Source organism: Echiichthys vipera (genome assembly GCF_963691815.1).
Source record: "Echiichthys vipera genome assembly, chromosome: 16".
Lineage (NCBI taxonomy): Eukaryota > Metazoa > Chordata > Actinopteri > Perciformes > Trachinidae > Echiichthys > Echiichthys vipera.
In genome coordinates, this window is record NC_139841.1 from 28,201,841 (window position 1) to 28,228,755 (window position 26,915).

At 47.1% G+C, this 26,915-nt stretch overlaps 2 protein-coding genes across 2 annotated transcripts; one reads left to right on the plus strand and one right to left on the minus strand.

Annotated features, from left to right (window-relative positions):
* Positions 1-245: 245 nt before the first annotated feature.
* ash2l (ash2 like, histone lysine methyltransferase complex subunit) lies at positions 246-8,700 on the plus strand (the record flags this gene model as incomplete). Its single annotated transcript, XM_083929227.1, has 17 exons — positions 246-304; positions 1,127-1,193; positions 1,321-1,466; positions 1,554-1,642; positions 2,385-2,479; positions 2,882-2,977; positions 3,130-3,225; positions 3,987-4,062; positions 4,337-4,354; positions 5,298-5,397; positions 6,023-6,240; positions 6,317-6,484; positions 6,720-6,913; positions 6,999-7,091; positions 7,166-7,264; positions 7,361-7,420; positions 8,192-8,700. 17 exons carry the CDS (start codon positions 246-248, stop codon positions 8,297-8,299), a joined length of 1,782 nt encoding a protein of 593 aa, XP_083785353.1. The 3' UTR covers positions 8,300-8,700.
* Positions 8,701-10,751: 2,051 nt separating this feature from the next.
* Positions 10,752-25,295, minus strand: grk5 (G protein-coupled receptor kinase 5). The gene is made up of 16 exons (XM_083929756.1): positions 25,073-25,295; positions 24,236-24,325; positions 22,916-23,028; positions 21,677-21,754; positions 21,370-21,467; positions 20,520-20,612; positions 20,270-20,333; positions 19,704-19,844; positions 18,567-18,757; positions 17,846-17,883; positions 17,230-17,319; positions 15,609-15,817; positions 15,380-15,517; positions 12,460-12,597; positions 12,227-12,358; positions 10,752-11,144 (listed from the first exon to the last, which is right to left on the minus strand). Exons 1-16 carry the CDS (start codon positions 25,122-25,124, stop codon positions 11,055-11,057), a joined length of 1,755 nt encoding a protein of 584 aa, XP_083785882.1. The 5' UTR covers positions 25,125-25,295; the 3' UTR covers positions 10,752-11,054.
* Positions 25,296-26,915: the final 1,620 nt, after the last annotated feature.

Sequence of the window (26,915 nt, forward strand, 5' to 3'; positions counted from 1 at the left end):
TGTTGCTCTGCTGCTGCGGTAAACGGTCTTTTCTGAACACAGTCCCGGTACTTTTGCCTGTTTCTCCCGTTTTACACTTTTATTCCAGCACCGAATCAAAAAGTTTTATATTGTTTTAAGTTATTTTTTAATGATATTATGGAGGTGAGTTGCAGTTCACGTGTGCTCCTGTGGTGTCGCTGTGGAGCCGAAGCGCGGCAGCGACACCGGAAGCTTCTTTTTGTTGTTTTCATTGATTTTCAAACATGGCGTCTGAAGGAGAGGCGGGCAGCGCAGCTACAACCGAGCCGGACACCGCAGACGGGTATGTGGCCCCCATGCGAGGCGTTTCTCACTCTCACTAATGCGTAGGCCGCGATTCTGATCATATGCGTAAATATAAACCTCATTTACGCTTTTGTTTGAGCCGTAAACGCCGTTAGCAAACATGCTAGCTAGCGTTAGCGCTCCGCAGACTCAGCGAGTGAACCGTAAACCGTTATAACGGCTCTGTGTTTGGAGGAAACATCAACATATCTGACAGTTTAATGTTCCCCTGTCTGCTGGGAAACTACTAAAGACCACCGAGCCTCAGTCAAGACTTTATATGTGTTTATATGCCCCTCTAATAACACACCAGACACACAATGTGTTTCTGATGTAAACTGACGTATTCCGGCCTTTTTGTGGTGGTTTTGCATCAGTTTTTATTCAGTTTGTTTCTATTTTTAGTCATTTGGCATCTTATTGTGGGGGTTTGCATCTATTTTGCATCTTTTTGTGGTGGTTTTGCATCTATTATTAGTCATTTTGCATCGTTTTGTGGTGGTTTTGCATCAATTTGAGTCATTATGCATCTATTTGAGTCATTGTGCATCTATTTTTAGTCATTTTGCATCTTTTTGTGGTGGTTTTGCATCTATTTGAGTCATTATGCATCTATTTTTAGTCATTTTACATATTTTTGTTTTGATTTTGCATCTATTTTTAGTCTTTTTGCATCTTTTTGTGGTGGTTTAGCATCTATTTTTAGTCAGTTTAGTGTTACCCTGTCTGCTGGAAAACTTATCAAGCCTACTGAGCATAATTCCCCAGTCGACATGAACATCTGGGTAAATATCTGATTTGTCTTTCTGTTGACTCTCAGGGATGCTGCATTTGGGGAACTACCCACCAGCATGGACACTGAATCATCAAATGGCAAAGAGGGAATGGTAACATTGTTGGATATTAATTATATGAACTTTTACTTTGTGTATTTTCTCCTATTGCATGCTGTCCATGGTGTTACTATAAATTCCTATACACTAGTTGTTTGTAAGCAGACTTTGTGCCTCACAGGAAACGGCCGGTGAAGGCTCCGAGGCCGCTGACGCTCTGACTGGATCTGGAGACGAGGAGAGCGGGAGGCAGTTGGGAGAAGTGGAGCTGCAGTGTGCCCTGTGTATGAAGTGGTTCACTGCAGACACATTTGGCATCGACACTGCGTATGTATAGTTATTTAAATATCAACAGTCATCCGACTATAAAGTACATATAGTTTTCATGATGGAGCGTTTTCTCTTCCTCTACAGAACCTGCCTTCCCTTCATGACCAATTATGTGTTTCACTGCAACGTCTGCCATCACAGCGGCAACACATACTTCCTCAGAAAGCAAGCAAGTAGGTTCTCTGTGTGTTTCAGGCTGCACTCCCACTGTGCCTCCGTCCCGTGCCCCGTGCTTTAGGGTTCTTGTCCCCCCCTCCAGGCCCGTTTGTACTCACACTACCTGGGCCTCGGCGAATGCTTCTTGCTGCCTATACGTCATCACGCCGTAACACGTCACACGCATTGATGATGTCATGGCGATGCGTGGCTTTGTTTCCAGATCTTTCCGTAGACCTCAGAGTTTTTGTGCGTCTTGTCGACTGTTTTTGAATCTTTTCATCGACCAAATCTGCAGTAAACACTCCACCTCCGCATCACACCAACGTGAACCTTTCACCGCCATTGTTTGAAATGTCCGCGCATGGTCCCTCCTTCTTTTTTCTATGTCCCAACAGGCGCACAGGAAATGACCTCAGAACCGCCGTAGGCCTCGTGCTCGTACACGTGCGCACGCTCGTGCTCGTACACGTGCGCACGCTCGTGCTCGTACATGTGCAAACGTACTTTACAAAAGCCCACCTCTCCCAAACGGGCCGTGGACGGCAAGCGTGCCGCAGCTAGACGCGGTACGGTTGCACTCACACTGGTCAAAGGAACCAGACTTTAGCCGTGGAACCTGTTTGGGCACGGTACGGATGGACAGTGGGAATGCGCCCTCAGACTACCTTAAACTAACATAACACATAACAAGCTTCGTTATACTTGCACTCCACATTTTCAATCTTTCACCAACCAATGTTTCTTTCTGTGTTTTAGACCTGAAGGAGATGTGTCTGACAGCGCTGGCAAACCTGACATGGCGGTCCAGAACACAAGACGAGCACCCAAAGACCATGTTCTCCAAAGACAAGGTGAGCACACCAAACTCTCGTTGGTCCTTTTAAGCCACTCGATGCTTTGAAATGTGATAAAGAGCTTTTCACCCAGTGAAACTTACTCCAAACGGCTCCGATAACGCCGGCTCCGCATGGACGGTCGGCCAAAACAATACAAAAGTATCACGCATCTTCGTGTGGATGGACCCTTTTAGTTAACGTACTTGCTTCGTGAAACACTTTGATATGTTCTGCTTGAAAGGTGCATAAATAAAGTGACTTACTGCACATCAAAATATTCACTTATTTCAATCACTTCTTGCTTTTCAGACAGAACAGGTGAAATCGTGCAACTATTAACTTCTAAAAGAGATAATACAATAAACAGTTTACAGTGGGATTAAAATCACTCATGGAAATGTTTTTGTGTCTCCGCAGGACATCATACCCTTCATCGACAAATACTGGGAGTGCATGACCACTCGCCAGAGACCGGGGAAGCTCACCTGGCCCAACAACATCGTGAAGACCATGGTACTGTTGTGATGTGCAGTAAAGTGGGGAAACAGAGGATCCTTCAGATGGACTCACTGTGTCTCACGCTGCATTGAATCTCCTCTAGCTACAGAATATTCTGTCATTATCACTGTTGTTATACTGTAATAGTTCTTGTGCTTATTTTCCAGAGTAAAGAGCGAGACGTCTTCCTGGTGAAGGAGCACCCTGACCCCGGCAGCAAAGACCCAGAGGAGGAGTACCCCAAATTTGGCCTGTTGGACCAGGTACTCCCCACTCACCTGTAGAGCACTATGTAGCACGTAGTGAGGGGCTCAGGCTGCAGAAACTGAACAATCTTTACATTTACTAGAGTTGGATCATATGTTCAAATATTCCAACAACGGGCAACTGCAGATATATTCGCGCAGGTGTACGTGCGGTGCGCTCTCTACGCTCCATATTTTCTTTTAGCTTTTTTTTACAGGGTTCCCACGTGTCCTGGAAACGGCCACTCACAGAAAATGAGAGAAAATCTTGTGTCGTCCTGGAAAATGATTTCAACAGTCCCTGATTTTCTTTAGCTGAGGAGAAGCTGCTCGTCTGTTCATCTATCAGAACTCCTCAGAACTGATAACAGTGTCGTCTGAAAGGGTTCTGTTCAGGACGATGTTATTGTTCAAACGGAGCCGTTATGGTAAAGTTTATGAACGAGAGATTTCTGAACAGGCTCTTCTTCTGTGTCGCCTGCTGTTTATCTTTGGATAAAGTGTAACCGTGCCTTTATGGAGTTTCTGCTCATCTAAGGAAGAGTTCCCGCCTTGTTGGTGATTCCATTAGCTTCGATCCGTCCGTGAAGGATTTTACGTCAGTGATCTTTCTCCCACACGGTGTAATACTCTCACACGGCCACGTATTCTTTCACGGTTAACCAACCACACGTGCACATGCGACCCTTTCTCCTGTTATGTCATGCCAGCGTCGGGTCCGTTGGAGGCTTTTCTCCCTTGTCCGAAGTCTGACCTCAGTTGCTGTTTCTCTTCCGTAGGACCTGGGAAACATCGGACCCTCATATGATGCACAGAAACAGACCACCGCTGCTCCCACAGCTGGAGGGCTGAATGGTGAGCATGAAAAACAAATTAGAAACAAACCAAAAAAATATATCTACTGTATTTTGGAAGTTCAGAGTTAGTTAAGGCGGCAGGCCTGTGTTGTTGAGGCGACCGCCTGAGCTTTAAAGTGCTGTGGGAAACCCTGCACATTTCACTGGTAAAGATAAAGTTGAACTAAAAGACAAACAGGGGGGAAATGTTTCACATCACTGGCCAGTATAAACCCCCCAGAGCTGAGAGCAAGAGCGTGTTAAATGTGATGATTTTGTGCATTGTGTTCCAGGTGGATCTTCTTTCTCAGGTGAATATGTGGTATTTTGACATCTGGAGCTGATCAGTGTCTTTGTGTCTTGTAACCCTCTGGATAGAAGTTGGCTGTCAATGAACATCTTGTGGGCAACTTCATCCACGTCTAGTCGTAACCCTCCTCCCCCTGTCTGCTCTCTGCACCCCCCCCCCCCCCCCTCCCAAAAGCTTTGCCCCCCTTTGATCGGTGAACACACCTTCCTCGTCTCTGGCTTGCTGCTAACGGGCTCTGAAAACCTCCTCCCTGAAATGACTCTCTGGCTCTTCTCAGCAACACTTGTGTGTGAGAGCTGAAGGGCCATTTGTGATCTGCCCTCGGCTTTCATCCAATGCTGATTAGCCTCGTCCTCGCTCTTCCTCCTCTATTTTGTAATTCGTGCTGTCAGACCATTAGCCGCTCTTTAATTCTGCTAAGTTTAAAAGGTAAAACTAGTCCTGAGACGTCACTTTGTAGCTGGTAACCGTGGCGATGTTTTTAAAGATTTAAAGCAGAGTCTCCAACGAGTACAGGGTTCCTACAGGTGCTTGAAATCCTTTAAAATGCTTGAACGTTAGTTGTTTAAAACATAATTCTCCCTTTTAAGGTGGTTTTAATTAAGGAAATACTGTTTTTCATATATAATGTTTGATTGTTCCTGTGAGGAAGACGTAGAGACTCTGATCCCATCATCATCTTCATCATGTCATCGGTTCGTTAACGAGAGAGGAGGCTGACAGTGTTTGGAAAATGCCACGCGAACTAATTCTGCCTTTTTTGTGCCTGCTGTTTCCCTGTGTGCACCAAACGCCTAATAACCTGCTTTCACTTCTTGTGTAAGTCTGATTGTTTGTGTGTGTGTGTGAGTGAGTGTGTGAGTGTGTGAGTGTGTGAGTGTGTGTGTGTGTGAGTTTGTGTGTCTTTATGTTCTGGAATGTAATCTGTCTGTGTTGCTTTGAAGGTGCTTTGGCCCCCGGCCCCGGAAAAGGACGAGGGGCCAAACGTAAACAGCAGCAGCAACAGGAGGGCACAGCTGCAGGAGCCACGAAGAGGACCCGGAGGTACAAACACACACACACACACACACACACACACACTCAGCATCCATAAGTGCTGCATTACTGCCATCTACTGGAGGGCGCTGAATCTTCTCTGACACGCAGACCCCTGATAAAACTGTGGGACTCTAAAGAATCCACACAAATATATTTCCATTGAAAAATACTCAGTTGAACTGTGATTTACTGTGAGAGAAGTAAATAAAGCCCTCATTTTGTTTTTGGAGTTATGTAAAGTCCATTTCATATCAAATATAAATGACAGAGATAGTGAGATACTTGCTGCAGCTGCATTTCTAGTTGTGATGCTTTGTTCTTGATACCGGCGCTCCCTCTCCTCATTTACTCTCTAGCTAGCTTGGCCCTCTCTTTCTCTGTCCGTCCACACCTCTCTCATGTCTCACAGTTTGTGACTGTTGAAACAGGAGACATGACTCGCGTTCTTAGACCAGCTGCAACTCACAAGCTGAGTCACATGTGACGAGACGGGCCTGTTCACGCCGCTGCATCGTCCTAAAACAGTTTTGTCTCATCGTGAATCTTTAGTATGAACTCGGCTGAACTTGTCTTTGTTTAAATTAAACTAAGAAGATACAGAACAAATCGTCTCCTCCTCTTCCTCCCTCAGCGACCCACTATTCTCCGCCCAGCGCCTGCCTCCTCACGGTTACCCGCTAGAGCACCCGTTTAATAAAGACGGGTACCGTTACATCCTGGCAGAACCAGATCCCCACGCTCCTGATCCGGAGAAGCTGGAGCTGGACTGCTGGGCCGGCAAACCCATCCCCGGGGATCTGTACAGGGCCTGCCTGTACGAGAGGGTGCTGCTGGCCCTACATGACAGAGGTAAGCACACATCTCTGGGACTCACAGCTCGTGTTTATATGACGTGCACAAAACTAATATAACACTCACGTTGCAGCGCCTCAGCTGAAGATCTCTGACGACCGTCTGACGGTGACCGGCGAGAAGGGCTACTCCATGGTGCGAGCCTCCCACGGTATCCGGAAGGGCTCCTGGTACTTTGAGGTTACCGTCGAAGAGATGCCCCCTGACACGGCTGCCAGGCTCGGCTGGTCTCAACCGCTCGGTCAGTGGAGCTTCACACCTCTTTACTTTCAGGCATAATGTTCTCGAAACTTCCCTTTCCCGGGCCACATTAACCAGCTCTAACTGGGGGATCCTGAGGCGTTCCCAGGCCAGTGTGGAGATCTAAACTCTCCACCTGGTCCTGGGTCTTCCCCGAGGCCTCCTCCCAGCTGGACGTGCCTGGAACACCTCCCTTCTTGAAATTTTAAAATACGTTTCCCTTTATTATGTTGCAGGCAACCTGCAGGCCCCTCTGGGCTACGACAAGTTCAGCTACTCGTGGCGCAGCAAGAAGGGCACGCGGTTCCACCAGTCGATAGGGAAGCATTACTCCTCCAGCTACGGCCAGGGAGACACGCTGGGCTTCTTCATCGAGCTGCCCGACGCCACAGAGACCGCCAAGGCTCTGCCCGACACGTACAAGGACAAGGTGACGCCCGAGACACGAGGAGCGCCGCTCTCGACTGCACACGCGTCGTCGTCTTTCTGACGTCTTGAATCCGCTCTTGTTTCAGGCGCTAATCAAGTTCAAGAGCTACCTGTACTTTGAGGAAAAGGACTACGTGGACAAAGCGGAGAAGAGCCTGAAGTCAATGAGCTCCAGCAGGGTGAGAACTCCTCCGAAAGACATAAAATCCAGGTAGAAAACCTCCAGCTGACACCTGCGTTCTGTCCTTTTCAGATGATATTCTATAAAAACGGAGTGAACCAAGGTGTCGCCTTTGAAAACCTCTTTGAAGGCATGTACTTCCCGGCCATCTCCCTCTATAAGAGCTGCACGGTCAGTACGCCCTTTGTGTTTGGTGATCTCTGCTTTCTTAGGGTTTTTTTTGTGTCCACTCAACTTAATTCTTTTCCTCCCTCTCTGTCTTTGCAGGTGTCGGTCAACTTTGGGCCACATTTCAAACACCCTCCGAAGGACGTCAAGTACCAGCCGGTGAGACAATCCCATCCTTACACACCTCACAGATATGGATCCCTTCCTGTTTTTCGTCACCAACAACGCAGGACACAAACAAATGGTGTCAAGTGGTGTTGGTGATAACATATTTTCTGTCGTTGATTTTCATATGAACAAGTAGATCGCGTTAAGGCTCGTCTCTGCTCTACGTTAGATACGGACGGAGCCTTTTGTCCGTACTCTGTGTACATTTCGTCCGTATTTCTGCACGTTTCCTGCAAGCCTGCGAATACCAAACTTTGCAGGACCACTGGAAATCGCCCAGGGCAGTGTCAGGCATTGGACACAAAAGTGCCGTGAATAGCAAACACAACGCGAGAAAGGGAATGGTGCGGGTTCCCGCGCTTAATGTGAGGAGCCACCCGGCGAAGCAAGTCATCGAAGCCCCGACGCACATCCTGAAATACTGAAAGAGACGTTGGTCAGCTGTCAAACCAACGTGTGGAATTCTCCGTCCACACTCTGGGACGTCTTTAGTGTCTCACAGACCACCGCCGTCTACAACGCTGCCGCCATTTTGACTCAGGATGCTTCTCTCCTCCATTGTCTCCATCTTTGTTGTGGTCATAAACCTTTTTCAAAACTTTATTGCAGTAACTTTTGAATCAGAGAGACGCCCTCTAGAGGACGTTTTGCTCAAAGTCCATTCCAACGTGAAGGACGCATGAAAGCACGAGGGCAGTGACGATGAGAACGTTGATTATTTTACATCGTTTGATCGTTCTGTGTTTCCTTTCTCCGTCTCAGATGAGTGACATGGGCTGGGGTGCCGTGATCGAACACACGCTGGCTGACATGCTGTACCACGTGGAGACGGACGTGGACGGACGACGCAGCCCGCCATGGGAAGGATGAACGCGGCTTGAATTCAGTACGACACGCACGCTCCCGCAGTCCAAACACTCACCCCGCCCTCCGACAGTAAAACAAACACACACGCTGCAGTGAACCGTAGTTTAAAGAAACGATGGCCGACTTCCACTTTAACCAAGAATCAATCTGACGGACGGCCGCTCATCATCGTCCGTTAACGTGCCGTCAGCAGTTTCCAAACATCTTGTTTTTGGTGCTTTAAACTTTATGTATATCTGTGAAGTTTTACCGTAGAGAAATATCAGCGGGCGTCACGTCGAACCCCTCCATGTTCTGCCAAAACACCGGTTCATCAGCGGACGAGAGCCGGTTCGTCAGTCTTTAGTGTCTTTTTGCTAATTTTATTTGTTTTACAATGTGTGTCAGTTATTTACTGTTTTCTACTCTGGGATAAATAAAAAAATGCTACATGGAAAAACACTGAACTCGTTCATGAAATCTGCATTTCAGACCGAGAATCGTGCATTTGACATTAAGCTGCTGTTTCCCGTCACCTGCTTTGGCTCAAAAGTGTTCATCACGTGTTCAAAGTGACGTCTCCGGATGTTTTTTTGTTTCAAAACTCAAAGATATTTAATTTACTCACATATTAGACTTCAGAAAATCCTCAAATATTCACATTTGAATGAGAAGGGGATGTGAAACCAGTTTGTTGTTGCCGCCACTTTTGTTTAAAGTGAAGTTTTTGACAGTTGCATAACGGCCGGGCACACTGCTCACGTCACAGAGCCTGTTTTTATTACGGGTTGGAGCCGCCACACATTCAGTTTCTGTTTAATTTCTGTCGACAGAATCTCGACCTTCTGTCTAAAATAACTGAAAACGACACCGATAACGAGGTAAAACAGTCTATGAACAGTGAAAACCATGAACCTCCAGATTTGTTGTGTACTCTGAGAAACAAAAGTTGTAATATTTCAAGGAAAAAGTCAGAACTTTTTATTTAGAGACAAAAGTAGACTTTGGGCGCCCTCCCACTGTGCCTCCGTCCCGTGCCCCGTGCTTTACGGTACTTGTCCCCGCTCCCTCTCCCCCGCGGCCCAGGCCCGTTTGTACTCACACTTTATCATCACGCCGTCACACGGCTTTGTTTACTAAAGCGTGCGGTCTTTTGGCCTCATGATGGAAAGCAGCGCAGAAAACATGGTAACATTTTTGGCTTTGTGTTTTTTTTGGACTCATTTTGATGCGGCACGACCCCGTTTAGTCGACGTTGCATGGTCCCTCCTCCTTTTTTTCTACGTCCCGTACACGTGCACACGCTCGTGCTCGTACAGGTGCGCACGCTCGGGCTCGTACACGTGCAAACGTGCTTTACAAAAGCCCACCTCTCCCAAACGGGCCGTGGACGGCAAGCAACGGGTCGAACGAACTAGACTTTAGCTGTGAAACGTGCTGGGGCACGGGACGGAGGCACAGAGTGAGTGTGCCCTTTGACTACTTTGAGGACTTTTTTTTTTTTAATATTTAGAGAGCAAAAGTTGAAATATTGCGAGAAAAAAGTCAGAAGATTTTGAGAAACAAAGTTAAAAATATGGAATATTTCAATAGGAAAAAGTAGAGAAGAAATTTAGGCCACAATCATCGGCAAACGCCACGTTCTGCTCGTGCTTCCAAACAAACATCAGCGAGGATATCGGCTCGTCTCTGCAGTTATTGTTAACGCTCTCCACTGGGTCCAATCAGAAGAAGAGATTTGCGGCGTGAATGCTCCCCAGAAACTCAGAGTCCACGTGGTGCAGGTCTGCAGCTGCAGGAGCAGAAGCTCTCCCGCAGCTTCCTCAGGAGCCGACATCACGCTGCTGGAGGCCCAGACCGGCCTGCTGGGCCCCGCTGGAGGGAAGGGAGGCTCGGGAGGACCAGGACTGAGCGGGCCAGACCGTCACACCCTGCTGCAGTGGACTTGGTAATGGACTTGTACTCATATAGTCTTCTGACCACTCAAGGTGCTTTCACACTATAGTCACAGACCATCTAATCTAATCATTCACACCACATTCACACACCCATGCGCAGCACGGGGAGGAATTTGGGGTTCAGTGTCTTGCCCATGCGGACCAGGGGAGCTGGGGATCGAACCGCTGATCTCTCTCGAATGGAGGACGGCCCACTCTTTCACTGAGCCACAGCCGTCCCAGTGAAATGACCGGTTTTCTAAAGGGAGTCTGGCAGCCGCTGATCTTTACGGAACGAGGCGGTGGTGCCAAAATTGATGATTTGATATTGAATTATGAGCTGTTTTTTGGGTTTTTGTTTGTGTCACCCCCAGAGAGGTGAAAGAGTCCAACATGATTTAAATAATAATCCATTTAACCTGAATAAAACTGAGGAACACTTACATTTAAAAAAAAGAAAATCTGGTTTATTGAACCATATCAGCTAAAACAGTGCATTTGGTGAAGTGTCATGAAATAGCTTCATACTCTGTCATGCTACAAAATTCAAGTACTTAAAAAGACGTGATTGGATTAAAAACAGTGGGTGTGTCGGACAGAACAGTAAACTTGAACATGTGAAAATATATGTTTGTCCTGGTAAGAGACGAAGAAGTGCTGATACAGTTTAGCCGTGATGAGGAGGACGAGACAAACACAAAGAAACAAATGCTATGCTGTGATTTACAGAAGGTCAGAGGTTTCGGTTTTCGAGTCTTTGGTAAAGCGGCGTCCTTTGTGCCGCAGCATCCTCTGTGCCGCGGCGTCCTCTGTGCCGCGGCGTCCTCTGTGCCGCGGCGTCCTCAGAGCGTCGTGCTCACCAGCCCGGACTTGATGCTGGTGTCGGTAGATATTAAACTCTGTCTGCTGTCGTCTGATGCGTCTGAATGATGCTGTCGGAGAAAACACGTTTTCAGCTTTTACATAAAGACACAAACACCAGTAACAGCTGGACGTTACCTCCGTAATGATGTACACCAGGATTTAGCATGTGCTCTATTTAAGGAATAAATAAATAAATAGTCTCTATATGTTATATAGCGCCCGATGTCAGCTGGAATCTGCTCCAGTGACCCACGACCCTGAAACTTGACGAGTGGCTGGATGTGCGTGTGTTATAAACTGTTCTACAGGTTTAGTATTTGACTTGGTGAGAACTGAGCGAGGGTCGGAGGTCGTCACACGTTTGTGTTCTGTTGAAAACAAATATAAGAAGCGTTTTCTTCTTCTCTGCTCATTTCCATTCATGTAAATGTTTAAATGTTATTGTGAATTGAGTTCATCATTGTGTGTGTGTGTAAAGTAAGCTCAGTCCACAGGGGACTGGTGCGTGTGCGTGTGCGCGTGTGTGTGTGTGTGTGTGTGTGTGTGTGTGTGTGTGTGTGTGTGTGTGTGTGTGTGTGTGTGTGTGTGTGTGTGTGTGTGTGTGTGTGTGTGTGTGTGTGTGTGTGTGTGTGTGTGTGTGTGTGTGTGTGTGTGTGTGTGTGTGTGTGTGTGTGTGTGTGTGTGTGTGTGTGTGTGTGTGTGTGTGTCTGTGTGTGTCTGTGTGTGTCTGTGTGTTTCAGGCCTGTGTGTGTGTGTGTTTCAGGCCTGTGTGTGTGTGTGTTTCAGGCCTGTGTGTGTGTGTGTTTCAGGCCTGTGTGTGTGTGTTTCAGGCCTGTGTGTGTGTGTTTCAGGCCTGTGTGTGTGTGTGTGTATTTCAAGCCTGTGTGTGTGTGTGTGTATTTCAAGCCTGTGTGTGTGTGTATTTCAAGCCTGTGTGTGTGTGTAACCTGAATAATAATAATAACAGAGTAAAAGAATTCTTCATCTAAATACAAAATAAAAAAATAACGGGTTTAAAAAGCTGTAAAATGCATCGAAAACACGAAAACTTGACTTTAAACGCCTTTAACTTTGACCTGCACTGGAGGATGACGCCTGTGTGAACACCTCTGAACACCTCCTCCATCACTGCAGTACACTGTGTTCTTACGTTCCTGCGGAAGATCCGGTCCAGCAGGCTGCGTTTGGGGCTCTCCGGGGTCTGCGACCAGTCCAGGTCTGCAGATCGAGATCCATCGGGTCCAAAAACGTTCAGCTCCCTGAAACATCCCGTGTCTATCACCTGCGGAGGAGAGAGAGAGAGCGGCAGGGCGAGGTCTGTAGATGCTTTCTGCACCGATATGATGATTTAAAATACATAAACACGCGTGTGTATGAGCGTACCTCGTTCTGCCAGGTTATGGGGACGCTGCCCGTGTTGAACTTGGAGTAGAAGAAGTCGTCCCTCTGGTCCAGAGTGACCCCCTTCACTGAGGAGAACTCGTCGATGTCCTGCACGTCGCTGCAGTACACCAGTCTGGGCTGCAGGGGGAGACACATCACAACATACGGTGAGCACCGAACGACCTTCTTATTCCTCAATATCTGTCATTGTGTACGCACAGTTACTCAAGTGCTGCACTTAAAGTACATCTTTGAGGTACTTTATACTTCTACTTCACTACATTTCAGAGGGAAATTCAGTTTTTATTACACTGCATTTATTTCATATCTTTATCTTTTAAAGCAGCTTCAGTCCAAAGCAACTGGACTTGGTTCTTTGTCAGGAAGACGTTTCACCTCTGATCCAAGAGGCTTCATCAGTTCATGTACGCACCTGACCAGGACCAGGACCAGGACCAGGACCAGGACCAGGACAGGACTGGACCAGGACCAGGACCAGGCTGGGACTGGACCAGGACCAGGGTCAGGCTGGGACTGGTCCAACTAACTGGTGTGAGATCCTGGTATTTAACCTCTCACAAGGCCGATGATGTGCCAACAAGCGTCAACGAAGTCCAAACCAACTCCCCACCAATGACCGTCCTGGTCCTGGTCCAGTCCCAGCCTGGTCCTGGTCCTGGTCCTGGTCCTGGTCCTGGTCAGATGCGTACATGAACTGATGAAGCCTCTTGGATGAGAGGTGAAACGTCTTCCTGACAAAGAACCAAGTCCAGTTGCTTTTGACTGAAACTGCTTTGAGGAGAACGACGACCTGGACACACGAGAAACTTCACAGGCTTCTTGTCTTTAGTTATTTAGCGTTTGTGCCCTCAGGGAGATTCTTCTTCACAGTACAGGCTCTTCTGGCACTCAGGCATTTATGGCACACAGAAAAACGGTTCTGCAGGTGGGGGTTCATGGGTGACAAACATTGTTGCATACATTTATCTGTGAGGTTTGGTTTTGATGGCTGAGGGGATTCAGCTTCTGCTGAAACAGGCTTTGCTGCACCTGAGGGTACTAGGGCGCCCTCCCACTGTGCCTCCGTCCCGTGCCCCGTGCTTTAGGGTCCTTGTCCCCCCCTCCAGGCCCGTTTGTACTCACACTACCTGGGCCTCGGAGAATGCTTCTTGCTGCCTATACGTCATCACGCCGTCACACGCATTGATGACGTCATGGCGATGCGTGGCTTTGTTTCCAGATCTTTCCGTAGACCTCGGAGTTTTTGTGCGTCTTGTCGACTGTTTTTGAATCTTTTCATCGACCAAATCTGCAGTAAACACTCCACCTCCGCATCACACCAACGTGAACCTTTCACCGCCATTGTTTGAAATGTCCGCGCATGGTCCCTCCTTCTTTTTTCTACGTCCCAACAGGCGCACAGGAAATGACCTCAGAACCGCCGTAGGCCTCGTGCTCGTATACGTGCACACGCTCGTGCTCGTACATGTGCAAGCGTGCCGCTCCTAGACGTGGTACGGTTGCACTCACACTGGTCAAAGGAACCAGACTTTAGCTGTGAAACGTGTTTGGGCACGGTACGGAGGCACAGTGTGAGTGCGCCCTCAGAGTCTGCCAGAGGGAAGGAGTGATTAGCAGGGGTTGAGTGGGCGAGTAACGTCCAAGGTATTGCCAGAACGATGCGTTTAATGGCCTTGTTGTTTAGTTCCTGTAGATTTAGGGTGCAGAGCGGTTACTGTGGTGGCAGTATTGGTTATCTGAGTGACTCCACTGTGATTTTTTTACAGTGAGCAGAGTGAAGAAGCATGTGGAGCAGTACAGACGAATAGGTACTGAAGCGGCAAATGCTTTGTGTTATTCCATAGACCCAGGAGGTCGTCCGACACATTTTCCTTTAAAGCGCGCACAGACCGTGTTGTCTTAATGTCTGTTATATATTTTTAAAAACAATAATCTCCGCTTGACTTTCTAGCAAAAAAATGAAAACAACACAAACCAAAAATGTCGCTATTTCCACGACCAGGATGAGCGTGTAACGTTTACAGAAATGACTGAATGATATGAGTTAAAAACTAAATGCAGTAAATGCATGATATGACTTTTAGTCTGAAAAAACTACGACTTTAAAGTGAAAAGGTGCAGGAACCCTGTTTAAAGTTTGTCAGCCCTCGGGGTTCGTCAGTCTGGGTGTGAGGCTGGTTGATGCTCTGCCAAATTCTTGAGAACGCTGCACATTCCTGCAGTCAGCACGCCGATGACACACAGCCGTCATAAAACTGCACATTTTAGAGCGGCCCTGTTATTACATAAGGGCGCCCTCCCACTGTGCCTCCGTCCCGTGCCCCGTGCTTTAGGGTCCTTGTCCCCCCTCCAGGCCCGTTTGTACTCACACTACCTGGGCCTCGGAGAATGCTTCTTGCTGCCTATACGTCATCACGCCGTAACACGTCACACGCATTGATGACGTCATGGCGATGCGTGGCTTTGTTTCCAGATCTTTCCGTAGACCTCGGAGTTTTTGTGCGTCTTGTCGACTGTTTTTGAATCTTTTCATCGACCAAATCTGCAGTAAACACTCCACCTCCGCATCACACCAACGTGAACCTTTCACCGCCATTGTTTGAAATGTCCGCGCATGGTCCCTCCTTCTTTTTTCTACGTCCCAACAGGCGCACAGGAAATGACCTCAGAACCGCCGTAGGCCTCGTGCTCGTACACGTGCGCACGTGCTTTACTAAAGCCCACCGCTCTAACGGCAAGCGTGCCGCTCCTAGACGTGGTACGGTTGCACTCACACTGGTCATGGGAACTAGACTTAACCCGTAAAACCTGTTTGGGCACGGTACGGAGGGACAGTGTGAGTGCGCCCTGAGTCGTGTTTGAACCATTTCCGGTCTGGTAAATCATTCTGAGTACTTACGTCGGGTTTAAACGGAGGCTCGACGAGTCCCGCCTCCAGCATCCTGAAGTTGATTTCTTTGAAGAAGGGATGCGACTGCACGTCTCTCCCCCCCGAGCTCTGGCAGCCCAACCTCTGCTTCGGGTCCTTGGTCAGCAGCTGCGACACAAGAGAAGGGAAAAGCCTGCTGACGTCTTCAAACATGGACTCTTCTCTCATGAGAATGGGATTGAGCGGCTCCTGGACTCACCGAGGAGCAGATGTCCTTCGTCGCCTTGCTGAACTTGTCGCTGTATTCCAGCGGCTCCGTCTGAATCCTCCTCTCCATGTCGGAGGGTTTGGGGTGCTCCCCTCGGGTCCGGAAAGGGTGCTGGCCCGCGGTCATCTCATAAATCATGCAGCCGAGGCCCCACCAGTCCACGCTGGTGCCGTAGTGCTTGTGCTCGATCACCTCAGGAGCTGGAATGAAGATACAGGTGTTTCATCTGGGGTCGTTATGGACGTTTGAATCCAAACGCCACAGATTTATTTGCTATGATATGATTTCAGACAGAATTATCAATAATTACACTCTGATCGCATCAGTGGAGAAGTTAAACGTACTTTATTTAACTTAAACTACGATGTTTTCCTAAACTAACCAAGTACTGTATTTTCCGCACTATAAGGAGCATAGAACAGACGCTACAGTGGAGGCTGGGGTTACGTTCTGCATCCATTAGATGGAGCTGCTCGAAAGGGAGCGTCAACACAACAGTCAGGGGAGGTCGTGTTGTTGCTTCCTCCACTTCAGCACCATTGATTGGTTCATGTTCAACTCTCTGGCTGCGGCTCTATTCCCGTGTTCTGCTGCGTGACTAATGGCCTTGAGTGTAAACTCTGCGTCGTAAGCGTGTCTCTTAACAGGAGCCATTTTGGGCTCTTTACACAAACACACACATGGAAATGAAACGGCACGCTTCACACAGTCGTATATCTCAACATGCACCGCGCGTTACTTCTTCTACGGGGGAAAATAGAGTCGGCGGCTGCTCACCGTAGTTGGAGACCTGTTGTGGCTCAATATTGGTCCATATATAAGGAGCACCGGATTATAAGGAGCACTGTCGGCTTTTGAGACATTTGAGGGTTTTTAGGTGCAACTTATAGTGCGGAAAATACGGTTAAAATGTACTTAATTGAACCTAAACTTTAATCTTTTCCTGCCCCTCACCCTACGCCAAAGGGTCCAGACCATGCTGCTGTTATCTGCTGAGTTGGAGGATGATTTGCTCTGGACATCAATACTGTGACGTACACACACACATACACACACACATACTTACACACACACACACACACACACACACACACACACACACACACACACACACACACACACACACACACACACACACACACACACACACACACACACACACACACACACACACACACACACACACACACACACATACACACACACATACTTACATGCACACGTACACACACAAGTACACACACACATGCTCACACACACACTTGCACACATACACACATACATATATACATACATACACACATACATACATACACACACACACATACATACACACATACATACACACACACACACACACATACACACACACACACACATACACACATACATACATACATACATACATACACACACACACACATACACACACACACACACACACACACATACATACACACATACATATATACATACAAACACACACGCACACAGACACCCACACATACACACATACAAACATACACACACATACACACACACACACACAACCACACACGCACACATGCACACACACACATACATACACACACACACACACACACGTACGTACCCATGTATCCCAGTGTTCCCACCGTGCCGCGCACCAGACTCCCCTCAGACAGCCTCACAGCCAGGCCCAGGTCAGAGATGCGGATGTGTCCTTTTAGGGAACAAATACCAAACAATCCACTGAACCGGTTGAGATTTTTTGCAGTTATGAAGACGGACTTTCCCTTTTCGGCATAATCAATTCCTGTATTTCCGTCCCCTCCGGCTCCGCTGACGTGTGTGACAACTCTTAAGTGCCCTGAACTAACCATGGAAACAAAAACACAAGCTAACCAAACTTGCTGCCAAGAATGAAGGAACAGGTGCAGAGAGCTGTCTTAAAATAGACACCACACCTGATTCCCAAAGGCATTTCACTTCCTCAACCTGCCATCGGCTTGAACCGGAGCCAAAATACCGTAAACACGATTGTCTGGCTCTTAAACGCAGGTCGTTCAGTGTAGTTAGAGAGCTAAAGATAGCCGAGCCAGGAGGCGTCCCAGATTTCCTCATGCTCTGTCTGCAGAGGTTGGAATGTGATGCTGTTACGGGTTATTATAGGTTCACAGTCGCTGCTGAGGATCTGTTTATGTGTTTATTTTGATGAGGTGTTTACTGTGTTTACTGTGTTTACGTACCGTTGTCATCCAGCAGAATGTTCTCTGGTTTCATATCCCTGGAAGATTAAAAACACTCGTATTTCAGGACGTGTTTACGCACTTTAACGTCCAAAAAACACATTATTTTTCACTCTGTTTGTCTGAAACACCCAGTTTTAGCGCCTGTCTCTTTAAGACCCCCCTCCTGAAAAAGCCCCCTCTGCTCTGATTGGTCGGCACCGCCTGGTCTTCCTCATCTGCGCTCTCTGAGTCTCTGCGTCGTCATTGCAGCCGGGAAATTACTGCGTAAAGTCGTAGTAATTTCAGAGTAAAAGTGGTAGTATTTTCAGACTAAAGTCGTAGTGTTTCAGACTAAAGTCGTAGTGTTTTCAGGCTAAAGTCGTAGTATTTTCAGGCTAAAAGTCGTCGTATTTTCAGGCTAAAGTCGTCGTATTTTCAGGCTAAAGTCGTCGTATTTTCAGAGTAAAAGTCGTAGTATTTTCAGAGTAAAAGTCGTCGTATTTTCAGGCTAAAGTCGTCGTATTTTCAGGCTAAAGTCGTCGTATTTTCAGAGTAAAAGTCATCGTATTTTCAGAGTAAAAGTCGTAGTATTTTCATACTGTGTCGATGTTGAATGGTTGGGATAAACTGAAGGATAACGTGTTCCTTTATATGTTTATTTTATGTTTACTACTTTATGACTTTAACTCGTTACAGTGTAGCTTAACTACTTTGACCGCAGTAAGTGAAACACACTGACCTGTACACTATGGACTTCTGGTGGAGGTGGATTAAGCCGCAGCAGACCTCTGCGGCGTAGAAGCGCACCCTGTCCCTGTCCAGGCCGGGCACGCCCATGTTATAGATGTGAAACCTCAAGTCCCCGCCGCTCATCATGGTCAGGACCATGCAGAGGGCGTGCTTGGTCTCGTAGGCGTACGCCAGATTCACCTAAACAGAGATGATACAGTAATGTTGGTCTCTGAACACACTGGGTTCTGTCGATGAAGACGTGCGATGCAAATGTTGTGAAAAAGTGTAGTTTTACTTTGTTTTAGTGCAAAATAAAGCTGAGGTGTGGCGGTGAAGACCAGTCCACATCACACAAACAGTGCATCAACAGTCACTCAAGCATGTTACGGTTAAAAATGCAGCAGTATTTCATTTGCATTTGTAAATGACCCTGGGGTTTGAAGCAGAACTTGGAGATTTTAAGTTAAAATCAATTTAATTCAGTTTTATTTATAGCGCTAAATCATAACAAAAATGATCTCAGGACACTTTACAGAGCAGGTAAAGTACTAAATTAATATAAAAATAAATAAAAAACAGATTAAGTACAGTGACTAAATTAATTTTAAAATAAATAAAAAGTAGATTTAGTACAGTGACTAAATTAAAAAATAAAAAACATTTTAAAATAAGAAAAACAAAATTAAAACATATTAAATTAGAAAGCGTTTTTAAAGTAAAAATACAATAAAATAAAATAAAAATATTTATTTTAGAATAAATAAATAAAAAGCAGATTTAGTACATTGACTAAATTATTTCTAAGTGTTTGATCGCTGTTCTGTAGAAGGATAAAGATCAGCTGTTTCAGTTTTTCTGTGAAGTAAATTATTAAAATAAACGTGTACCGCGATCCGCATCACATTTGGCCTCTGCATCGTGATACATGTGGTATCATGAGGTCGTAGGTTACACCGTCCATCGCTCCTATCTTCTAAATAATGGACTTTAATGATCCTCTGTGTGTGTTCACGCTAATGAAGGAACAGGAACCCGGTGCAGGCGTGTGATTGGCTGCACAGATGATACTTAAACAGTCACTATGTTAATTCCTGTCTCTCTTATTTGGTTTGTTGACACCAGACACGTAAAAGACTCATCTCACCACAAAGCGACTGTCCAGCCCCTCCAGGATCTGCTTCTCGTTGAGAGCCATGGCCTCTCCCCTCCTCTTCTTCACGTGAGTCTTCTCCAGCTTCTTGCAGGCGTACATCATTCCTGTGGCTCGCACCTGACAGGCCCACACCTGCACACAGCAGCACACAGCAGCACACAGCAGCCGCCACGTGCTCACACTGTTTATTCAGAGCGCCGCACGTTTGGGTTCAGGGCTCATGTCACTAATATTAAGCCACCAATATTAATTGGTCTTCTCATGGTCATTTTGCATCCCTTTGTGGTTATCTTGTAACTGTTTCTGGTCCTTCATCAGCTTCTATGTGCTGTAATGTTCATTTCCTGAACCTTCGTACTTGTACTTCACTTCATCTCAGAGGTGAAACGTGTACGTTTTACTCCACTACGTTTGTCTAAACATACTTTTACGTCATTTTAACGGACAAACTTTTACTCCAGTCACGTTCTAAATGCAGGACTTTCACCTGTACTGGAGTTTTTTCACAGTGTGGTGTTAATACTCAGGGACATAATGTGATGGGGCTGCAGTCTTACCTCTCCAAAGCCTCCTTTCCCCAGGAGCCTGTACTGTCTGAACGTCTGCTTGGTGATCGGCTGCCTTCAAGGGAAACACAGGTTGTTGTTGTTGTCGTCACTTTTAGAGAGTTTAAGAAGTACGAGCAGATAAACCAGCTACTCAACCAACCGCCGATATCACATGCACCGTGTTTTTACTTCCTTGTTTCAGCACGCACGCACACACACACACACACACACACACACACACACACGCACACACACTGACCTCTCCAACATCTTCCACTGGAGGAAACGGTCGAAGAACATGCTCTCCTGGTACTGGATGAAGGGCTCCTCACACAGGTTCTTGTGGAGGTCTCTAACGCATGGAACAGAGAGGTCAGTGGTTAAAAATGGCACCTGCACTCAGGCAACATGGGCGGATTCTGAGACAACGGGGCTCTGGGCCCCTGGGCTGCTGGGCCCCTGGGCCCCTGGGCCCCTGGGTCCCTGGACACAGACATGTCAGACTCTGTCCCACACCGCAACAAGTCGTCTTGTAACTATTTCTGGTCCTTAATCAGCTTCTGTGTGGTCATTTTGTGGTTGTTTTGCATCTCTGTAATGTTTTTGCATCTATTTTTGAGTCTCTTTGTTGTCATTTTGTAACGTTGTGTGTCCATTTAGCATCCCATCGTAGTCATTTTCTAAGTATTTTTGGTCATTTTCAGTTTCTTTGAGGTTGTTTGGCATCCCTGTGATGTTTCTGCATCTATTTTTGGTCATGTTTAGTTTCTGTGTGGTCATTTTGTGGTTGTTTTGCATGTCTGTGATGTTTCTGCATCTATGTTTGGTCATTTTGAGTCCCGTTGCAGCCATTTTGTATCTTCTCATGGTCACATGTGGTCCTTGTAGTTGTTGCATCTATACCTGTTTGTTTTGGTTGTTTGTTTGTTTTCTTTTTCAGTCATTTTAGCGTCTCTCTTCAGTCATTTTGTGTCCCTCTGGGGTCATAAAGCTTCTCTTTGAGATTGTTTGTATGTGTCTCTCTGTCCCTTTGGGCCCCTGTTTCCTTCTGCCCGGCAGTGCTCAGTAATCCATCCATGCACACATAAAAGCAGAAAGAAGGGACTCACTCCCTGCAGTCCTGGAAGACGTCGCTGCAGGGCTCGAGCTCCAGACGCCGGCTGCAGCTCTGCTCATGCTTCAGCACCGCGGGCACACACTGGGTGGACTAAAGACACAGGGCGGTTGAAAGCTTTTCTCTAACTTAAACACTGCCAGAGGAGATTTATCTGGATCTCTGTGGGTTCTGAAAGAGCTAAATGTGTTTTGTTTTATATAGCTCTTGTCTGAGAAGCTACAGTGCTCTGGAGGGTTTGTGCAGCACAGACCTCAGAGACATCACTTATCCCTCTTGTTGTGTGTAAATGTTTCTCAGACCTGACTCCTGAGGAATCTCTCGATGATGCTGAAGCCGAACTCTCTCCTCTCCTCGTCCGACTTGGTCTCGAAGGCTTCCTGAAGCCGACACAGATGCGCACAAACAGAAGCAGAGTGTGAACGTTACAGGTCAGTTGTTTTTCTTTAAGCCACGGGTTAAAGGTCGGTGAGAACACAGGGTAACCAGCTCCGCACGCGACATCAATCAATCAATCAGTCCTTTATGTGTTAGGGACAGTGCACATTAATGAACGATAACAACATATCACTGTTAAAGTGCCGGATTATAGCAAAGATGCTCATTTGCATCCGTAGTCCCTGATAAAAAAATACAAATACTACTAAATAAATACATGAAATACAAATAGAAGAGACAAGACACACCGCACAAGACATGACACACTCAGGAGGACACCAGACGTCATGTGCAATATGACACAGTCGAGTCAGTGGTCGCACTTTTGATTTGATTTAAGCCACTTTTTGAGTCGACCTTTAAAAGAGGAACATGTGGGCGTGCTCTTATTGTGGAGGGAAGACCGTTCCAGGTTCCCCCCCCCCTACAACAGACGACACGCTCTTCCCAAACGCAGTGCACCTGTGGGGGATCTCACAGTCTCCTCTGACACACGCCCTGGTGCTCAGACCCTCCAGAGTCCTTTTGTGGTGGTGGAGCGAGACCATGGAGACTTTTATACACACAACACGCAAATCTAAATGTTTTAAAATGATGGAAACTTAAAAATTTGTGTTTTTTTAGTCTTGCAGATGTGGTAGGAGAAGGGTTTTGTATCCAGAGTCTTTAGGGCTCTTTTATAGAGACTCTCTATTGGTTTGAGTGCCGTCATACACGCCAGTGACCAACATCTGAGCCAGTGACCAACATCTGAGCTGAACCCGTGAGCCGAGACGAAACAACGCTTTCCCTCTGATTTAACCAGGAGAATAAATCCACACCGCATTGTTTTGTATTTACTCTTCTAATGGACGACTATGATAAAAAAGGTCCAGGACTCATTTTGGGTCCTGTCTCTAACTTTAGGACGACCGCTTTAAACGTTACAAGACGACATTTCTTTGATTTCTTAGATCAAAATTCAGATCAAGATCAAAAAATGGACATTTGCAAGGTGAGGAACATGCTTTGTTTGCAACAAACGCCGGTGTTTCATGGACACACGTCCTCCACATAAACCCCAAACACATCATTATAAATCTGTGTGAAAGTTGGAAGTGTACCAGAGCGTCCTGCAGGAAGATGTAGCTCTGCAGGCTGGGGCAGCTCCGGCAGAAGAGCCGGAACAGCTTCTTGCCGATGGGTTGCTTCACACACAGACTGTAGTAGTTTCGCTCTGACGCAGAAACACAACATGATGTGAAGTTATGCAACGAACCAACAACACGTTACCGTCACTGTACTGGTGTAATCAAGTGCACCTGTGGGGGATAACAGTTATATATGGAGGCTCTTAAAGTGTCATTCAGGCGCAAAACCCTCCCATGGTCTAATTCAGCGCTTACATACATCAAATGAAGTTTTTGGCCTTGGTAAATGGATCGACTTGTACTTATAAAGCTTTCACAGTATATTTGTCACATTCACACATTCCCACTGATGGCAGAGGACATCTACATACCACCACATTCACACACTCATGCACAGCTTGAGGGGCAATTCAGGGTTCAGTGTCTTGCCCAAGGACACTTCGACATGTGGACCAGGGGAGGTGGGGATCACACCAGTTTTATGTGTATGAACTATTAACGGAGAAATCCAGGAGAGATGCTAACAGCCGGACGTGGCTAACAGTGATTAGCTCGGGGCAGCACGGTGAAGGCATTCAAAGGTCGTTTTTAACCACTAATGCTGCTGAAAATAACAGCAAACCTCTGCAGCAGCATGAGAAGAGTCCCTACACACACAACAAAGCACCAATGGGCTCCTTCCACTGTAATGGACTTTACTATGAGAGGAGCTGGTACAGGGGCCAGTAGGTAAGTCTTTAAAACACTCTTTAATAAACTCTGGCTTCACTAACTACGCTGATGACGCTTTGTTGTGTGTGTAGGGACTCTTCTCATGCTGCTGCAGAGGTTTGCTGTTATTTTCAGCAGCATTAGTGGTTAAAAAAGACCTTTGAATGCCTTCACCGTGCTGCCCCGAGCTAATCACTGTTAGCCACGTCCGGCTGTTAGCATCTCTCCTGGATTTCTACCTTAATAGTTGTTACAGGAAACAAACTGTCCCTGTGGATTATTTGATGAGTGTAAGAGCTGAAAAAGACCCTGGGATGATTTTGCGCCGAAATTAAACTTTAAGGGACAAAACAATATAAGACATACAGTTTAATTAAATGCTTAAATGTGCAAGTGTATCTTTAAGTGTCATTTTAACCGTTTACCATCAATAAACATCACAGGACACACACACACACACACACACACACACACACACACACACACACACACACACACACACACACACACACACACACACACACACACACACACACACACACACACACACACACACACACACACACACACACACAAACACACCTATGTTCATGGCCAGGTCCATGCACTGACTGATGTGGGGAAAGCGCAGCATCTCTTTCCACTTGTAGCTCCGGCCTTTGCTCCCTCCGCCTGCAGGAGGCGGGAACAAAATCAAAACACTGCAATGTTGTGAAAACACACGAGCCGAGGAATGACGGCCATCCGCCTGGAGAGCGCCGCGTCACCGGCGTGCACGCATACGCACACTTGCGCCTAACCCGTCAGGTTTGAGACAATAGCGTCCTCCACTACAGTGAGTGATCTATTTATAGCTCTGGGAAACAGGTACGCAGAGCCTGTGGGACGACATTACTCTGAACACTTTCACACTTTAATGGCCACGCTGTCACAGGGACGCTGCATCCCCGTCTCCTCCAAAAACACATTTGTTTACCAGATAAAAGCTTAAAACTACATCTTCCTGTAACCGTCAGGGGGGATTTTACAATGCACTTTAATGAGAAATGATGTGTTTCTGATATTTGAATAATCTTTTCTTCTCTGTTTCTTGTTTAAAGTAAATAAATCCTGCATTATTGAACAAAAATCAGCCTTTCAAACATCAGTGCGTGCATCAGTTTCATCATCCCTCGTCCTCAGTTCCCCCAATCCAACCACGGCTGGAAGCGCCTGCGATCCTCAAAGGTTATGTCACAAAGTTTTGCCAAGAAAATTATCAAACGTGCAAATTCAGTCTAAAACAAACCCCTTATTTATCTAAAAACCACGTGCACCATCTGCATCTGACCTCCCCGGGCTATTACACGACTTTTATAACGTTTCTTTTGTTCATTTTAGACACAAATTGTGTAGAAACATGATTAAAACGTGACTTACCTTCTCTGGCTTTAATAAGAGCGCTGTTTGCCACCATGCTTTCAATCTCCATGTAGGAGTGTGTGTCTGCTGCGAGGGTCGTCCCGGTCGGTTTGTCCCAAAGCTGCGGTGGCTACATCAAGTGTTCATGCAGATAGAGACTAGATAGATAGGTAGATAGGTAGAGAGATAAGCAGCAGTCCAGCCGGTGTAGTTGAAGCGGTGAGGTGTGTCTAACCTGCCGTCCTTGTGACTCACTAATGAATGGAAGGTGCACGTCTCTGCACTTTTTGTACGACGGCGCTCCTCCAGCCCCAGGAGGACACTCCCTCGTGTTAAGAGGCGTGACAACAAAATAACCTCATCATCCCAGTGTGAGGATTTGACACAGAGCCCTGGTGTAATTAACCAACATAATTGATTTCAAACACACTGTACTGACTGGAGTGACGTCAGACGCAGGTTTAGAATAGAACAGAGTGACTTTAATGATCCCAGACTGGGGAATGATTTTGTAACAGCAGCAGTGGGTCAGCAAATACAACACTTTGTACATAACATACATAGAATCATATATATCATCTCATCTCATCTCATCTCATCTGCAGCCTCTGATCCGGGGTCGCGTCTCAGGGGCAGCAGCTCCATCAGGGGACCCCAATCTCCCCTTTCCCGGGCCTCATTAACCAGCGCTAGATCTTATCTCTCCACCTGGTCCTGGGTCTTCCTCGAGGCCTCCTCCCAGCTGGACGTGCCTGGAACACCTCCCTAGGGAGGCGCCCAGGGTTCATCCTTACCAGATGATCCTGAACCACCTCAACTGGCTCCTTTCAACGCAAAGGAGCAGCGGCTCTACTCCGAGTTCCTCACGGATGCTGAACTTCTCCCCCCCTCTCTAAGGGAGACTCCAGACCCCCTCCTGAGGAAACACATTTCACACGCTTGTAATAGTGTATATATACAGTGCACAGTGTGCTATCAACAATAAACAATAATAATATATACAACACAACAGTAGAGGGAGCAGAGTTCTCTGTCAGGCGGAGGTGAGAGAGTTATTATTTTCAGTGATTTCCTGTATCTGTTGCTACGACAGACGACACGGTGGTGTGGTGGTCAGCACTGTCGCCTCACAGCGAGAAGTTTCTAGGTTTGAATCCCGGCTGGGGCCCTTCTGTGTGGAGTTTGCATGTTGTCCCCGTGTCTGCGTGGGTTTTCTCCGGGTTCTCCGGTTTCCTCCCACAGTCCAAAGACGTGCAGGTGTTCGGTTCATTGATGACTCTAAATCACCCGTAGGTGTGAATGGTTGTCTGTCTCTGTTCGTCTCTATGTGTCCTGTGATAGACTGGCGTCCTGTCCAGGGTGGACCCCGCCTCACGCCCGATGTCAGCTGGGATCGGCTCCAGCCTGAAGATGGTTGAATGAATGTTGCTACGACAGCGAAGCTGAAGTAGCCTTCTGGAGAAGGTGCTCCGCTGTCTGACCAGTGTGAGACGGAGAGGGTGGAGAAGGTGATCTATGATGGAGAACTGTTTTTACAGTGTCCTCCTCTCCACCACAGCCTCCAGAGGGTCCTCCTCTCCACCACAGCCTCCAGAGGGTCCTCCTCTCCACCTCAGCCTCCAGAGGGTCCCCATCTCCACCACAGCCTCCAGAGGGTCCTCCTCTCCACCTCAGCCTCCAGAGGGACCTCCTCTCCACCTCAGCCTCCAGAGCGTCCTCCTCTCCACCTCAGCCTCCAGAGCGTCCTCCTCTCCACCACAGGAGGGTCCTCCTCTCCACCACAGCCTCCAGAGGGTCCTCCTCTCCACCACAGCCTCCAGAGGGTCCTCCTCTCCACCACAGGAGGGTCCTCCTCTCCACC

Coding starts and splice junctions, on each gene's coding strand:
- grk5 (XM_083929756.1), bottom strand. CDS start 25,124: ATGGAGATTGAAAGCATGGTGGCAAACAGCGCTCTTATTAAAGCCAGA. Junction 23,029..24,235: donor GGACCTGGCCATGAACATAG/GTGTGTTTGTGT, acceptor TTTCTGCGTCAG/AGCGAAACTACTACAGTCTG. Junction 17,320..17,845: donor CATTCTGCTGGATGACAACG/GTACGTAAACAC, acceptor GTTCCCTAAAAG/GACACATCCGCATCTCTGAC.